The 17,097-nt window shown below is 38.3% G+C and overlaps 1 protein-coding gene and 1 long non-coding RNA gene across 3 annotated transcripts in view; one reads left to right on the plus strand and one right to left on the minus strand.

Moving 5' to 3' along the window:
* Nucleotides 1-15,742, plus strand: part of ZNF804A (zinc finger protein 804A) — a 231,691-nt gene extending 215,949 nt beyond the window's left edge. For both annotated transcript variants that reach the window (XM_074967733.1, XM_074967734.1), the window contains 2 exons: nucleotides 6,697-6,827; nucleotides 11,073-15,742. In XM_074967733.1, the coding sequence (XP_074823834.1) occupies nucleotides 6,697-6,827; nucleotides 11,073-14,349 (3,408 nt within the window). In that variant the 3' untranslated portion in view covers nucleotides 14,350-15,742. The remainder of the gene's footprint in view (nucleotides 1-6,696; nucleotides 6,828-11,072) is intronic.
* LOC141996050 (uncharacterized) overlaps nucleotides 818-17,097 on the minus strand; it is a 367,928-nt gene continuing 351,648 nt past the window's right edge. The window contains exon 4 of the long non-coding RNA XR_012641471.1: nucleotides 818-862. This is a non-coding gene — a long non-coding RNA (uncharacterized LOC141996050). The remainder of the gene's footprint in view (nucleotides 863-17,097) is intronic.

The raw sequence follows: 17,097 nt of genomic DNA on the forward strand, positions 1-17,097 counted from the left end.
ATGTCAGTTATAAAATACAAATCACATAGTGTAAGTTGTTAATATAACACTTATAATGATTATATCCATCACCATTGCTTATCATACGAAGGACCATCCAGGACTAGAGGAGAGGAGAGCAAGTCTGAAACAAAAAGTTCGATGGAGGAAAAACAAACATTCCCTGAAAAGTTAGCTATGAAAATTAAAGCTGCCTCCAGGCACCTGACACAACTGGCACCTACTTACATGCAACAATCAAACAGAATAATTTGATTACTTACCAACATTTAATGTTTCATCTCTGCTTAAACTTACATGTACTGAACAAATAGTACCTGATTAAGCTGATAAGAGGCTCAGATGGGCATCATGATATTTGCTTTGCAGTTCTGTGCTGCCTGAAAGAAATACTGAGTAGTAAGGACTCATTTGCATACAAGAGCCAGATATGCAGCTGTGTGCATCTGCCCTTTATCCAGCTCTGAATACAGCTGTCCAAGGAAACGTTTAACATCCTTTTTCGTGCTCATTATGTTCCTGATCCTGCACCATGCAAGGATCAAGATATCACATTGTGCAGTAAATACAAACATACAACATTGACAATTTAGGGCAGATTTTGAACCCTCTACTCACATTGGCGAGCAGTCTCTCAAAGAAGTAGCCCCATTAATTTCAATGGAAACCAAATCACAATATTTTAGTCATTACAATAATTGAAATGAAGTGCTATTAAAGGATGTTTTCTAATTTCTGTATAGCTTTGGCTCAGCTTCCTTGTGAAAGTTAACAAACAAACAAACCTTTTATCTTCAACAATACTGTATCTTCTCTTGTCCTATTGCATGCGTCTTTTCTTATTCACTGCATAAATTTCTCACTGGAGGAAAAACAAACATTTACAGTCAAAAATTACTGAGCTCTGCAATATGCAGTGAAGTCCCCACGTTTGTAATGCCAATGTGTTTTTTCTCCCTTTTATACATTTTTAACATCCATCACCATGCTAAGTGCGCAGAATGAATCTATGAAATGAACTACTATAAGTTTGAAAAGAGAGACATGAGTGCAAAGTGGGCACTCATCATATTAGCATCATATTATCTATTGGAAGACAAGAATACACAGAGTTAAGAAATCTTATGAAAAGAGGTCTCAAATGTTTGGTCTTTTGCTTTGGAGTACAGCTATCATACACCCAAAAGTCTTGCTTGAATTGTTTAACCTTGCACTTTTTTAGCAGAGTAACAGACACTCACTTTTTTGTTGACTATCTAGGGGAGCACACAATGGAGTAATATATGATTATTTACCTTTCAAATAACTTCATTGGACTCATCATGGTTTCTCTCAAAGGCATACACAGCTACCAGAAATATAATATGGAACTTGTAGAAAAAAAGTAGGACCCATCCATCTGTGAGCATATTTCACTTATCTGTTTCTCAACATGTTTTTTGGTATCTGAAAACATCTGAATAGACAGATGGAATAGCAGCAGCATCACCCACTATGGCAAAGACAGGCACAGAGCATAGCTAAATAAGTTGCATTTTTTTACAACTCAGTGAAAAAGAGCAAAATATTAGAGAGAGGAAATAGCAAAAGAAATATAACACACATTTTATTGGGCACTTCCGCAAACTTCATTAAATGCACTTCTGGTATGGGCCAGTCATGTAAGGAAAGACCTGAATGCACCTTGAATGACATGAAGTCAGAAAACCTGGCACTGTCACTTCTCTATGTCCAAATGGCTAGTGATCTTTGGCAGTGCCCTCATGTGCCAAGATCCACAAAAACGATGGCATAACAACTGGCTCAAAACTGGCCTGAGGCATTGCTTCATAGTCTATTTACCTTGAAACAAGAGAAAATATTGGCAGTGTTGTTATCGATTCCAAAGGTGACCAAGCAGTAGCATAAACATGTATATAAGCTGCTTGATTTAAAGCAACCTGCCCAACACCTGTTGATAATATGGACTGCAGTTAGGTTATCTGACCAAGAAAGAACCCATTTATTCCTGAATCTTTCGACACATAATTACCACCAAAATTAGCAGAAATTCTAAGAAAATAATATCCCTTTATTGACCAACAGAACTCGCAGTGAAAATCCCCCACTGAAATACACATCAATCCCCCACTGAAAACACTGAACTGAGCCAGCAGAGATATCTGAGCGAACCTTAATATCTGCCTTCAAAATCTATTCTGTCTGCCAGAATGAAATGCCACTGAAAGCAGAAGCCAAGAATTGCTGCTTGCCCAGTAGATAATCCTGCAGCCTCCTTGTCAATCAAATAGAATAGTGTGGCCATCTGATACCAGGTGTGGCTGCTGCCAAGTGAGAACAGAAGATACATCCTGGGTCAATGACACAACACATACCATTCAAACATCCATTTAAAAACTAGCTGTTTCAGGAGCCCAAGACACTCATCATTAAGCACCAAAGGTTTTTTGTTTTAAGGGCTGTTCTTCACTGCAACAGGTAGCTGAAGTTAGTACACTTGAGTTACTCCACTTGAGCTAGCCTAGTTTAAGTGAGAACAGAGTGAGAGTGACCACATTGTGAAACAACATTCTTGCTACACAAAGTGGTAGGATTAAAGCTGAAAAATTGTAACTCCAGCTGCTGCATGCCCATTGCATTTCTAGGGTGCATCAGCCCTAGCACCAGACAGGCTAGCTGGCCCAAGCATAAAGCACCACTTAATTCAAGCTAGAGATTTTTGTGCATGGATGGGAGTTGGACTATGGGGCAAACCTTGAGTTATAGCTCAAGCAGCAATGTAGTGAAGACAAGACCTTAAAGTAATACATTGTCTGCCATACCCAATTAATTCTCAAGGTAAGCAAGACAGTCTTCTTTTCACTCAGTGACTTCCAAAGTCTAGTGTAAGCCAGGGTGTCAAAGCCCAAGTTGCCAGCTGGCCATCCCAGCCAGGCCCTGCAGAAGGATGAAGAAAGCAGGGAAGAGGAAAAGTGGCTTCCTATATCAGAAATAGTTGTTATCCAGAAGTAGAGAAGGGAGACACTAGGTCCAGAGGAAATAACAGCTCTCCAGGTGATCACAACAGCAACACACACTTATGGGGCTCACTTATGAGGCTAGAGCTGACTCACTCTAGACTCAGTCTCATCCCCACATGTGAGGAACAAGGGTTGCTTTCCCATTTTACGTTCCCCCATCCAGCAGATACCCACCAGGCAGTGAAATAGGGCCAGAGACAGATTCCACTCATCCTGCTGGATTCAGAACTATTGCAGCTGCCCCTATTTCATTCCCTACAAGAGGGTCATGGCTGCAGGATCTGGAGCACAAAGTACCTGAGACTGGTGGATACCTCCAGGACTGTGCTAGGGTGGCTGCAACCTGTCCCATTGGGAAGCTCCTAGAATTACTGTGGCTTCCACTTCTGAGGCCACCTTCCTCAGGGCCTCCATTAGGGAAGCACTGACAGACCTAGGGCCTGAACTGGCTGGCTGGCTGAGGAGATCCAAGGGAATTCCTTGGGATTTGGTCCAAGTCAGCACGACCATGTCTACCCACTGAAGCGTAGCAAGGCATCCTGCACCGGAGGGCAGGAACAGAATGACTTCTTCCCTCCAGCCAGGATATGATGACCGTCACCCACTATGTGGCAAAGGGAGAGGGAGATTCAGAAGGCAAGGAGGAGCTGGCCTACTGGAAGAGGGTGATGGGACATTGACTGAAAACCTCCCTTTCAGGCTAGCTGAAGCCCCAATGAGGCAGGATAGGCTTTCTGAGGAGACAGGAGGGAAATCTGGTTACTGTTGTGAGCCACACTGTAAATGTTTGTTTTAATGTTTAATTTAAATAAGGTAGCATTGTGTTTGGTTAGCTCATGTATTTGTTTGAGTTGCAGTGGCAGCATGTGTTTGTCTTTCGGGATTAAAAGTGTAATTGGTTTGACTGTTTGCAGTTTGCTTAAAGTACAGTTAGATTTGAAAGTCTGTTCCATTTACATTTCAAGTGCTGTGTGTGGGTACATGAGGGTGTGTGGGTATGTCTGTGAATGTAGGTTTTCACTGGGCCTATAGTGCAACTTTTCTCCTCCCATTCTTGCTGCCGTTGCGTGTGTGTGTGTTGTTGGGTTTTTTGCCCTTGTCTATTCATTTATCCACCTGGTACTTTTATTCCATATCTGAGGGAAAATTGCTGATTTTGTTTGGCCTCCGGCATACACTCTGTACAATATCTTTATTTCTTTCGCTATCTAGTACAGTTTAGAACACTGTGGCAGTTGTGACTGAAGATTCAAGGCAAAAAGACAGCTGGAGATGTGTGGGCAATATGATGGGCTACATTTTCAAGTGTTATATGGGATTTTTAGTTGCAGGATTCCCATTGATTTTAATGGGAGCGCACAGCTAAAATACTATTCAATATTTTGAAATTTTTTGGTGTTGCATATCCTTGAACTTCTATTTTTCATGACAAACACACTGAAAAGCAGGACCTTGGATGTGGAGTTCATGTTAGAACAAAATCTGTATCACTGAAAGAATAAGAGTGCATTAAGGCAAATAGCTGAAATGAGATAGTGTGTGGTGTATGAGCTGGAAGAAAGGAGAACAATTTAATAAGGAAGAAGCCTCTCATGAACTATAAAAAGTATTAAACTGGCTATGTACAGAGCCAAATTTAGCAGGTATGGTTTTGGCTCACATTACGTGCAGCTGCAAGGTACATTATAGTACAAAAGGTCAGTGTGTGACTGTGGATCTTTGTGCAATTTTATAATACAGAAAAAACAATGAAAAAGGGGGAAAAAAACATTTATCAGAAAGTGGAGTATAGCAGATTTATCAGACCTGCACAAATGTTTTTGGGTAAAAGGTTTCCTACAACTTACACCTCACTTATAAACAAAGTCATGGCTCTTGATTGTTATATGCATATATGAAACTCATTTGCATTAACGGCTAGTCTCATTATTTATTACTACAGCAAAAGGAAAGTGGGTTGTGTGGAGAATTTAAAATGTTATGGGAAGGAAGGAATGGACACTAGCAGTCATGATGGAAGATATTTTTATAACAGACTCCTGGATGGATAGGGTATAAGATGTAGTGAGGCTGGTTTATATTAATATTGAAAATTTGAAGGGATTATAGAGACAGTCATCTAGGTCAGATACTGGGAAATTTGCTAAAAGCAAAGAACATAAGAATGGCTATACTAGATCAGACCAATGGTTCATCTAGCCCACTATCCTATCTTTTGACAATGACCAATATCAGATGCTTCAAATAGAATGAAAAGTACAACACAATTATCAAGTAATCCATGCCCTGTCATCCAGTCCCAGCATCTGGCTGTCAGAGGCTTAGGGACACGTAGAGTATGGGGTTGTGTCCTTGATGATCTTGGCTAATAGCCATTGATGGACTTATCCTCCATGAACTTATTTAATTATTTTTTAAACCCAGTTATAGTTTTGGCCTTCATAACATCCCCTGGCAACAAGTTCCACAGGTGGACTGTGCGTTGTGTGAAGAAATACTTCCTTTAGTTTGATTTAAACCCACTGCCTATTAATTTCATTGGGTGACCCCTGGAAGAAGATCTAAAAGATCCTTTGAAATCAAAATCTCTGGTTGCTCAAAGTCCTTTACTGCAGCCATGTTCTTCAAATTAAAAAAAAACTGGTAGATCTGAGACAAAAATGGTTTCACTGGAAGACCTGATTAAACTTTAATCTGAAACAAATTGCTTGTTTGCATGATTCATCTGGAGCAAAGTTTGTGTAGGGTGAAGAGAGGCACACCCAAACAAATAGATTTACTTGATGAATGGCAGTGAGACAAAGCTGTGTTAATTACAAGGCAATCTCAGATGGATGAATTGAGATGGTGTTGGAGAATCAGGTCAGAAACAAAAATATCTGGTGAGTTGGCATCCACTTCCAACTGGAGAGGAAAGCTCCTGATCCCATTGCATACATGGAATAAGTGATTACCTCATTGTTGGGAACAGAAGTGTAAGATGACCACGTCAATGATCTGTAGTAGAAATCAGCAAAATTTCTGTGAGAGGTATGGTTTTGAACTCAACTGGAGCACAAATTTTGCCATGATCTGGAAGCTGACAGTAACCAAGAAAAAGAGACTTATCATTTGAAGGAAACAACATTCTAAACTTTCCTTTTCTCAGGCTAGTAACACAGAAGATAACGGGTGTGGGTGAAACCTGCTTTCACAAAGAAAATGTGGAGGCAGCAGTTATGATTCTGAGCGGAGGCAAATTAAGGCATAGGTGCTCTAAGTCTGTACGTAAGGGAAAGTTTAGCTATTCACCAAGTCAGATACAGTACATTTCTGGATTGTTTTGGCCAGTGCATCAAAAATGTTTTTCACACAGAGCTGTTGTTTTTCCTTTCAACATAGCAGACAAAATTAATACCTGATGTAACTCCATTGTACTCCATGGAATTACACCAGGGATGAACTTGGTCTAAATTGTTTAAGTAAAAAGATAGAGCAACATACCATTACTCAGTAAATAGATTTCAGGAAAGGTCCATGCAGTAATCTGATGTAATATTTTGAATATTGCTGAACTACCTAAATGTGTGATTTCGAACATGAAACCAACAAAAGTGCAACTGAACTTTTTTAGTTGTTTCCCAGGGCTGTCAGGGGTTCTCTTTATATTAAATATTTTTATTATTATTTTTAACAGAGACTCAAGGAACTGAAACAGAGGGAGTTTGCTCGAAATGTAGCTTCCAAGTCAAGAAAAGATGAAAGGAAACAGGAAAAGGCCCTCCAACGTTTGCACAAGTTAGCTGAACTGAGGAAAGAGGCAGCATGGTGAGAGAATAACTACTAAAATGGAAAAAGCACTGGAAAAATAATCCCCAAACTATTAGTTGGGGTTGTGGGACACATGACTGTTAAGATCCTGAGCCCAGAACAGGGTGCACATATTTTTATGGCAAGCTCTAAGCTGTATGTATGCAGTAATTTGATCTGGCGCTTTGTGAAGAAATAAATGTTTAACGTTATTTTTTTAGTGGAGCTAAAATGACATGTATTTTTAGTTAAAAATATGTTCCATATATATTTCATAAAGCCAGGCACAGTGTTGAAAGCATTAGTGAACTAGGTCAAGCATTTGAAGCTTGGCATTATTTTATTGATGAGGAAAGGATACACTCTATCTTTCCTGGATGTAACAAATCTGTGTGACTTAGAGTTTGAACTGCTCACCTGGGAATGCATCAGGAAATCTAGTTTTAAATTTAAATAGCTAGAGAAACTATATATGGGAATACCTTAAAAGAAAATGTTCCTTTTCCTGAACACATCAGGGTAGATAGTCGAACCATAACAATCACGTCTCACGAGATGTATATTCTCTATTGAATCTGGAAATATATTCCTAGTTGATACTGATATTTCTTAGTTTGAAGTGATGGCCTTTTTACCAAAAAAGTACGTACTTACGAAACAGACAACTCAGTGTAAGAGAATTTGAACCACTTTCAGTTTGCTCCAACATAGATCTAACAATCACAGGAAAAAATTGGCAGTGGTTACTGTGTAAACGGAATGCTTATTCAGATGTTGTCTATGGTGGGACCTGCATCTCACGCGGTGAACTGCCACATTGTTCAGTCGAACGTGAGGTCTATAGTGTTCTGCTGAAAATTGGTAACATCTGTGTGTTGTACGACATATTGAAACAAAGTCCATCTAAACAAGTGGGCATGTCCTGGATGCAGGTAGGTGTGTATGGAATGAACAGTACAGTCACACAGTTTGTCATTTCTTTGCGGCAACATATATATATTAACGAGAAGTGGCAGGTTTTTCACTACTGTACTGTATCGAGGCTTTGCAACCGTCAAACAACACACAGCTAAATCCTTCTCTCTAACTCCCCATGCTGTGTTAGTGATAATACAGAATGGCATAGCTATTAATGGTATGCAGCAGATAGGATGAAAGACAATGGAACATTTAGTGATTTATATACTGAGTTGAAATTGCTAGCTGGACTCCTGGGATAGTGTATGCATCTAGATATGGCTATAAGTGCTTAAGAAGCACAATTCAGGAGCGTTACTTGCTACTTCAGAAAAAAGGCAAACGTATCTGTTAAAGTCTAACTATACTGTGAAAAGTGACTGTTTAAAATGACACTGAGATTCCATATTTATTCTATCTCAATGACTTGCATATTGAACTTGATTTGTTTACAAGCAAAAAATCTAATTAGTAGCTTTATAAACTCGTGTGATCTGAAAATCCTCTACAATTCATGTCCAGTAATATGAATTTTGCAATCAGAAATTAGCTTTTTATGTTTTTATTTATGGTACGTAAGTCCAGCTTGCACTCCCATACTGTGTTGACTCTTCAATGCTAACATAGTAAGTACCTCATTTTGTCAGTAAGCTAATATACGTGTGTTGGAATAAAGATATGTAGGTCCAAACTCCTTAATTGTGCCTAAAATATTTGGAAGTGTATACATGTTGTGAGCACACAAAACATGTTTGCTAGGAAAATTGGCATGTGTGTAAAATGTATGTAAGTACAAACTTTACTGACAGAATTAAAGAAGCTCATTGAAAATGTAGATGAAAAGAAAAAAATATAGTGAAGAGGTTGATGTCATTTTTGCAGTTACTTTTCTGATAGATAGATAGATAGATAGATAGATAGATAGATAGATAGATAGATAGATCTGTTGATTCCCATATATTGTTCTAAATAACTGAGAATAGGTTCAAAAGCAGCATTAACATTAGTATAATTTCAACTAAATGAAAACCTTATTAAAATATTTAATTGACAAAATAGAATGCAATGTACATTTTAGGACTAGGAGAGTCAAGAATCTGATCTAGCCTTATGGATTAATACAACTGGATCATGATGGGGGTGATCCTGTGTGTCAGGAATAGAGCAGTGAGCTGCCAATTATCTGTTTTTAAATTAGTATCCAAAACTATAGCAAACACTTTTCATTTAAAAAAAAATGTGGAAAACCCAATTTTGTGTCTAAAACAGAACACTTTCAAACAGCCCTAACTGCTCTAATGTGTTCTACTTCAGGTGGGCTTTGAGGAATTTTCAAAATATTCAGCTAGTGCAGAAGCCAGGTCAATCCTTCCCAGGAGGGTAGATTGACATGAACATGTAATCCCTGAGTTCCGTGTTCTGCAATGGCACACCCTATTGATTTCTGCTTGTAGTTCAGATATTAGTGACAATCTGTAAAGCCATATATGGTTTGGGATACAGTTAGTCTGCTGTGATGTCTTAGTTGTTAGTCTTAATTTGGCAGCTAGCCAGCCATTCTCAGATGAGTGCTCCCATCTCTTGAAACTGTTCCCCTGAAATGTTCATCAAATGCTGAATTTGGCAAACTTCAGGCAGTAGCACCAATTCAGATTTTTTTGGAGGGAGGAGAAATTCTGGTCCCTGCCACCCCTCCCCGCTGCAAGGCCCCTGCTTATTGCCGGCTCTCCCACAGGGACCCAGGCCTCCCTCAGCCAGTTGCCGCCAGGAGTCAAGTTCTTTGCTGACTCCCCTGTGCTCCACTGTAGAAGAACAGACTCTCCACGCTCCACATCACAACATAATTTGGCCTGCTTGCCCCTCCATCTAGGCAGAGGAGTGGCCAGGCCAAATTTGAGTTGTCCAATCCCATGCACCAGGTTGCAAACACCACTCACTGAAAGGTGGTCAAGTTGCTTTTCTGTCTGATTTAGCACAGAACCGCTGCTTAAAAGTGGTTGACTCATGGCCGCTCCACCCCTGGGCTTTGCAGCCTATGGACCTTTGAGCAAGTGCAAAACTCTTTGAGGAAGGGTGTTTGCCTCCTTCCCTTACCTCCCTAACTGTTGCCACTGAAGTTAGATCATATTGTAAAGCCACTTTTTTCAGTTAGATTGGTAACAAACATATTTTTGGCTTTCTTTCCATTCTGTTTTTTGTCAAATGCTTTTTTGGTTTTGAGGGGATGATGTTTATATGAAGGGTAAGACTGCATCTGAATGTTGTGTTCTGGCTGTATTTAATAATTATTGTATTATTGTTCTTATAGGAGCTATGCAAGGCAGTAAATAAACAGAGACAAAAACATTTTTGATAATATTAGCTAGATTAGGCTGGTAAAAGAAGTCAAAACTTAGTTCTCTGAAAGAGCTAGTCTAAAGGTATTTTCAGCCTATCTGGAGTTAGTTAACACAGGAACTCTCTCAGGTGAAACCCTTTTTTTTGTGAGATACCCACCCCAATTTCCAGCCAAAATAGATTAAACACAGATAGGCATACATGCTTCTGGATGATTACCTGTACTGAATTTTCAGGTTTTTCCATCATTACTTCAAATATCTTAGGTTTTCAGGTTTTTCCATCATTACTTCAAATATGTCAGTTTGATTATTCAGTTAAAAAAAAACAAGTGTTGTACTGCATTGTGAAAGATAGACGTTTACTGGCTGAGTTTCAAAAGTAACATGACTTATGGTAATGCAGAAATTCCCAAATTGTGGTCTGTAGACTACTGGTGCTCTGTTGGCTCTTCTCCTTCCTTCTTGTTGAGTCATACAGAACAGCTGGGATGAGGAGATGAAATCAAGAACAATAGTAGACAGTGTGATTAATTTTTGTTCATGAAGGATAAATCACTTATTGTACTAGGTCAGCTGAAAATACATAAATACTTACCTAATCTTATTTTTTTGCATGTAAGAATTTGATAAGGTTTTCACTATTATGTTTGTGGTCGCAAATAGGAGGAGAGGTTGACTGCGTGGTCACATATGGATGGGGAGGCAGTCTCTGTGAGAGGGAGGCGATTTATGAGACATCCTCTGTCCTACTATATTTTGCAGTAGGAAGAAGTTTGAAAGCCCCTGCTGGAATGTAGTCTTGTTTTGGAGCTATTGATTTAGAATAGTTAACCTGTCCCCCTAGAAATCTTTGGGGAAACAAATGTAACACAATGTTATGGAAATAATAGTACAGTGGGAAGGCAGTAACTCTGAACATCTAATTTCTTTGAAGTGTACTCATGGAAGGTTTTGTTTTGTTTTTTAGTGCTCCTGGGAGTGGTCCCATGTTCAAGTCCACTACAGTTACTGTGAGAGATAATTTCCATGAAATCCCACAAAGTACTATCATAGATGCTTCTAACAAACAACAAAATGTCAATTGTACTTTAATGCACAATGCACAGAATGCGAAAGATGTTACTTCTAGTGCTTTTTCTGCTTCGGAAAGCGCAAGTAATAACAAATCTGACACTCTCAAACTTGGGGATCAAGTACAAGGAGTCCATGGACATAAAATAGGATTCTCTTTTGCTTTTCCTAAGAAAGCATCAGTGAAGTTGGAGTCCTCAGCTGCTGTATTCTATGAATACAATGATGAAACATCCAGTGAACATGGAATTAGCAGAAAAAGTAGATTTGTTCCAGGAGCTTGTAATCTTCAGTTTCCATCAGCAACAGAAATAGTTTTATGCTCTGAGGAGAAACAAAACTACAGTCACCCACTGATGGAAAAATGTACTGACACAGCAGAAGCTTCTGAAGTTCAGGAGTCAAAACAACTATCCAGTAAGGAGAAAAATATAATACTAGAGAATACAGTATTAGTTCCAGCCGATTCTCATTTGAAACAACCTGTGTCTTGCGATTTGGATGACTATTGTGTTGATGTCAATTCACCAGCATTACAAGATCAATCACTGTCCACAGTTGCCATTAGTAATCAGGCACTACCTGTAGAAAGTCACAGTTCTGAGAGGTTGGGGAAAAAATCCCCAGCTCGTGATATCACTGATGATTGCTTACCTTTGCAAGACATCACAGAGGAAAACAATAAATACATTAATAGTGATTCATCCACAACTGAAGCAGAAATTAAAAAACTTGGCTCTGACCTACATATGTCATCAAATCCTGAAGGGGAGAGTACAGCCTTACAAAACAAACAAGAGACACATAAAAGACCTTGTGAACCATTTGTTCCTGTTCTGAGCAAACATGGATTGTCTGTTCTTCAGTGGCCATCCGAAATGTTAATTTACACAAATACAGAACCATCCATTTCATATAGCTGTAATCCTTTATGTTTTGACTTCAGGTCATCACGAGCAAGTGACTGCATGGAGAAAACTAAACATCAGTCAAATGTACATCATTCTCATCACAAAACTGAGTCCAACCAGAGTCTTGTTTTAGATGACACAGATAAATCTATTTCAGAATGTGCTGATTACAAAACAGAAATTAATAAAAATGTGTGCGACCAAGCAACATCACTTATAACAGATGTTTTGTTAGCTAAAAGCTGTGAACCTGCAACAAATCAAGATAAAATGTGCTTGGATGCCTCTTTCAGGACTGGAAAAACAGAAAAATACCACATTTCCAAAAGCCATTTACAACAGGACACCAGGATAGATGATAAACACAGCAAAGTCTGGAACAAAGAAACTCACAAAAGATGGTTTCACAAAAATAGGAAAAGGAAAAGGAGAAAATTATGTCATCACCATTATGAGGAAATAGCAAAAGCAGACACTGAAATTTCGTCAACAGCTGAACAGAAAATTAATTATGTCAATGAAGATAAACATCAGCACCTTCAAAATACTTCAGGGAAGTGCAGAGATGAAATTGGAAGCATATGGTTAGCTACAGAGCAGTTACAACAGTCATGTCAAAAACTTGGCATTGAAAACAGTGATCACAAAAGAACCATGTCCACATCAACAAACATACATGGTGACAAAGGCCAATGTGGGACCTGGAACACAAAAAATAGCTATGACCACTGCACTGACTCTGAACCTCTGCACAGAAAGTACAAAGCAAGCTCTCATAGGCAGTCAAAACAACTGACTTTGAATTCTGGAAGACATAACTTAATGTATTCTAGAACATTATGTAGCTGTAAAGTCAGAAGATCTAGCTGTAGCCCAGATCATAAATGTTTGGAAAAATGTACAAGTCAAAGCCAGTCCATCAAGAGAGCTTACAACTTTCTGACTGATGAACCTGAAAGATCCCATCGAAAGCGAAGACAACATACATATTCTTGTTCATCAGATGAAAGTTCATGTAGACAGGCATTTTTATCAGAAGCGTATCTCAGGCAAACAAGTAATTTAGCTGCACATTGTAAGCCTAAAAGGAAAAGGAGGAGAAAAAGATCTAGAACCCATCACATATTTGTCAACAAAGAACTAAGAAGAAATGAAAATCATAGACCTTCCAAAGGAAATTCTACATTAAATATTTTGGGGGAATTGTTAACACAAGAAAATATACAACAAACAAAAACTCAACCCATAAAAGATTATACAAAAAATATGGCGGAAACAACACAGCTGGTAGAAAACAAGTTGACTCTACAATCTGATGGTTTACTTTTATCAGAAAATAACAAGTCAACAGAGTGTTCAACAATGCAGAGCTCTCCAAGTATATTTTTGGAGCACTTCACGCATTCCTCTGCTTCTGTTATTGAACAGAGTGTTCTGACAACTGCAACACCAGAGAACAAGCTAGAAGAAGAAAAGAAACATGAAAGTGTAAGGGCTCGTGAAAGTCAAGCTCCCTATAAAGTGCCCAGTATTGATAGAAATGTGGAACAAACTACTCGAAAACCATATCTATGCCAACATGAAGTAGCAGAGACCATACCACAAGAAAAAATAAATGAGGCAACCAGTGAATGGCTGCGGTATAATTCAGGCATAATTAACAGCCCTCCACCTTTGTCATTCAAAGAAGCACATATAAATAGTCATGCCTTTTTAACCACTGAACAGATACTTGCCCCATTTACATTGCCTGATCAGACATTGATATTTCCCCCAGAAAACCATGGAAAATTCAAAGACTTGCAATGTGAGGCCTATCAGCAGCTCATGCAGCAAAACATGCTGGCTAACAAGGTGAAGTTTGCCTTTCCGCCCACTGCAATCCAACCTAATCCTCCTCTACAGCCTTTGCCCTTGCAGCAGCCCTTATGTTCTACCTCTGTAACCACAATCCATCACACGGTTTTACAGCAGCATGCTGCCGCTGCTGCCGCTGCAAGTACATTTAAGGTTCTCCAGCCTCACCAACCGTTTCTTTCACAGGTCCCAACCCTTTCAAGAACACCTTTACCTCATCTCGCAGTAGGACCTAGACTTTGCCCAGGAACCCACACAACTTTTGTTGCTCCGCCACAACTGCCACTAATTCCAACTTCTGTCCTTCATCCGAGTCACCTGGCTTTCCCCCCATTACCTCATGCATTGTTTCCTTCGCTGCTTTCACCGCACCCAGCTGTCATTCCATTGCAGCCCCTCTTCTAGGTCAAGTTTTCAACAATCAAAATGGAAAGAGCTGTCTCTAAATTAACATACTGCTATATGTAAGCACTCGTCAGTTTTGACAAATGGTTCTTTAAGTGACTGGAATAAACTGGTTAAAATGCCTCATTAATTTGGAATCATTTACTATAAGTGTAACAATGCAAATATGTATGTAAAGTTCAGCTCCATAATATAACTAAAGCACTGAATAGTCTGATCTAATATGAACTATATATATATATATGTATGAAAATCATGTCTTAGAATATGTATAATGTACATAAAATATATTTATAGTATTGCAATCTATGTTGTAAAGTATGCTCCTTTTGTTTTTTTATCTTTGTGAACCTGCACCTATTTAATGTTTAGACAAAGCTGATGCACTGTTTTGTACTATGTTTCTTGAAACTGTAAATCTAGTGACAAACTATCTCTTGCAATAAATTTTTGTTAACTATTTAAGTATATCAAAAATCATTCATTACAAGCCTCACGGATGAATAACATAGTCTATTCCTGCTGTGTTTGGATAATCAGGTTTCCTATCCTTCAATGATTTATCACCAAGCTCAGAGGCTAATGCCTTAAGGGTAACTGTCTTACCGAGCAAGGGACAAAGGGTAATAGATCTATTTGTGTTAGCAGTTTGATGTCACTGAGACAAATTTTGTCTACTTGTAGTATGCGGACAAACTGCTGACTGTTTGAGCCACTCTCTTTTCTATTAAACGAAAACCAGCTCTTTTAAAGTAACATAAATGGCACAGGGGAAAAAAAAGCAAGGACATTTGGAGTAAACTGTAAACCATATCTGCATTTAGCTTCTTCAGCATTAATAGCACTACATTTCCTGCCAGATGTCATCCACGTCTGCACATATGCGTGACTGAAACGACCAGAGTTGTTTTGCCATTTTGCTTCTGCAAAACCCCCATTTCCACATGGAAATGGAATAGCTGGTCATGCAACCGGCAGTGTGTGCACACAAACCATTTGTGTGTCTGTGGGGGTGCCCCTTTTGTGAGTGCAATTCATTTTATGTCTAAAAATAGGCACACTGAAATGATGATCAGTTCAGAAACTTCAGCCAAATAATTACATTGTTCCCTTGGTGGACACATAGCTCATGTTTACCTCATTGGGAGACGAACAAGCATATCAGAAGGGAGAATGTTTCCACCTGTGTATCATTTCATGTGATAGGTGGAAATGGCAAGGATATTTGGGCATATTTGAACTGAGGAAAGTCACAACCCTGACTGGAAATTTCCAGTCTTTTAAGGGGTTGAATCAAACTCTTACTATCAAATTAACAATTTTGTCTATTTTCATATTGTATGGTTCTAGAGCGTTTTGTCAAATATATATACACATACATACGTACACACACACACACACACATATATATTTAGTCCTTCAGACATTCCTTTCTACTACCCCAACCCCCTTATTTAGGTCTGATCTAATCCAGCTCTCATATAAGACAATGGGAATCTTTCTGTTGGCTTTACTGGAGTTGGGTTACGTCCATAATGATGACACAGCCTTAAATGTATATAGCCCTAGCCCGGCAACAGTTTTTTCATATTACCAGTCCCATTCACTTTAAAGGGGACTAGTCACATGGATAAAGAGGAGGGTTTGCAAAATGACCTATAGTGGCAGTAGCATACCCTCTTGTAATAAAATATAAGGGATAATTTAGAAATTTTGGTGGTTTCCTTTCTTCATTTATATGATTATGATAAAATTAAGTATAAGAGAAGCTCAAGGAAAGATAATTTTTGAAGAATATATTAAATAATTAATACCAACTTCACTCTTAAACGAGAGTAAAATGGCATAAATATATTGTTATATTTGCCATCTATAATACTAAAACTTACCTCTGTCAATAAAGCAAATTTTAATTTTATATTACACTCAAAAGCTATCTCAATCACTTTCAAATACAATTTTAAAGCTCTGGGGTCCACATATTTTACTTGGTGCAACATCTTGCAGGTACAGTACCATTGTAAAGAGGAAAATTACATTGCTGTGCTAAAGGCTAGTACATAGGAGCACTTTGATGGCCTGGTTTTCCAAGATGCTGAGAGGTCACTAATGGGTTGGTGGTAACGGGTGCTGCAGGTACTGAGCAACTTTGAAAATCTGACTAAAAGATTTTTTGGGTTTTTTTTTGTTTTCATCCCTCCAGTTTGTGGTTTCATGCCTAATTTTGTTTAATCTGGTATATGGAAAATGTAGCTTAACGGCTATTTCTGTCTTTTTATTTTGTGTGTGTGAAATGCATTTTTCATGCTTTAACAGTTTTAGACTAATTTCTGATTTAAGTAACAATTTATATTTAACACATTCTTTCGGGAAGGTTGGGGCAAAATAGGAATTTTATAACATTACAATTAGAAAATAAGAAGATACTGTGGGAAACAATTATGCACAGTTTATCATATTAACAAGTTTTATGCTGCAGCTAGTCAAAATTTCCCCAATTTCAAATTTTCAACAAACATTTTCATCCAAAAATCATTTTTTGTTTTAAAAAATCCCCAAAATTTGTAAGAAATTTTTCTACTAGTTCTATTTTATACTTTGGATTTTACACTTCCACTGGAATTTAGCTTAAATGTATTGTCTATTAAGGAATTTAACAGTTTTAAGATATTGCAAAATGATATATTATGTAGCGTAACTGCATTACCATCATGTATAAAGTTAATGGATATAAGTAAAATACCAATA

The sequence above is a fragment of the Natator depressus genome, chromosome 11 (genome assembly GCF_965152275.1).
Source record: "Natator depressus isolate rNatDep1 chromosome 11, rNatDep2.hap1, whole genome shotgun sequence".
NCBI classification, from domain to species: domain Eukaryota; kingdom Metazoa; phylum Chordata; order Testudines; family Cheloniidae; genus Natator; species Natator depressus.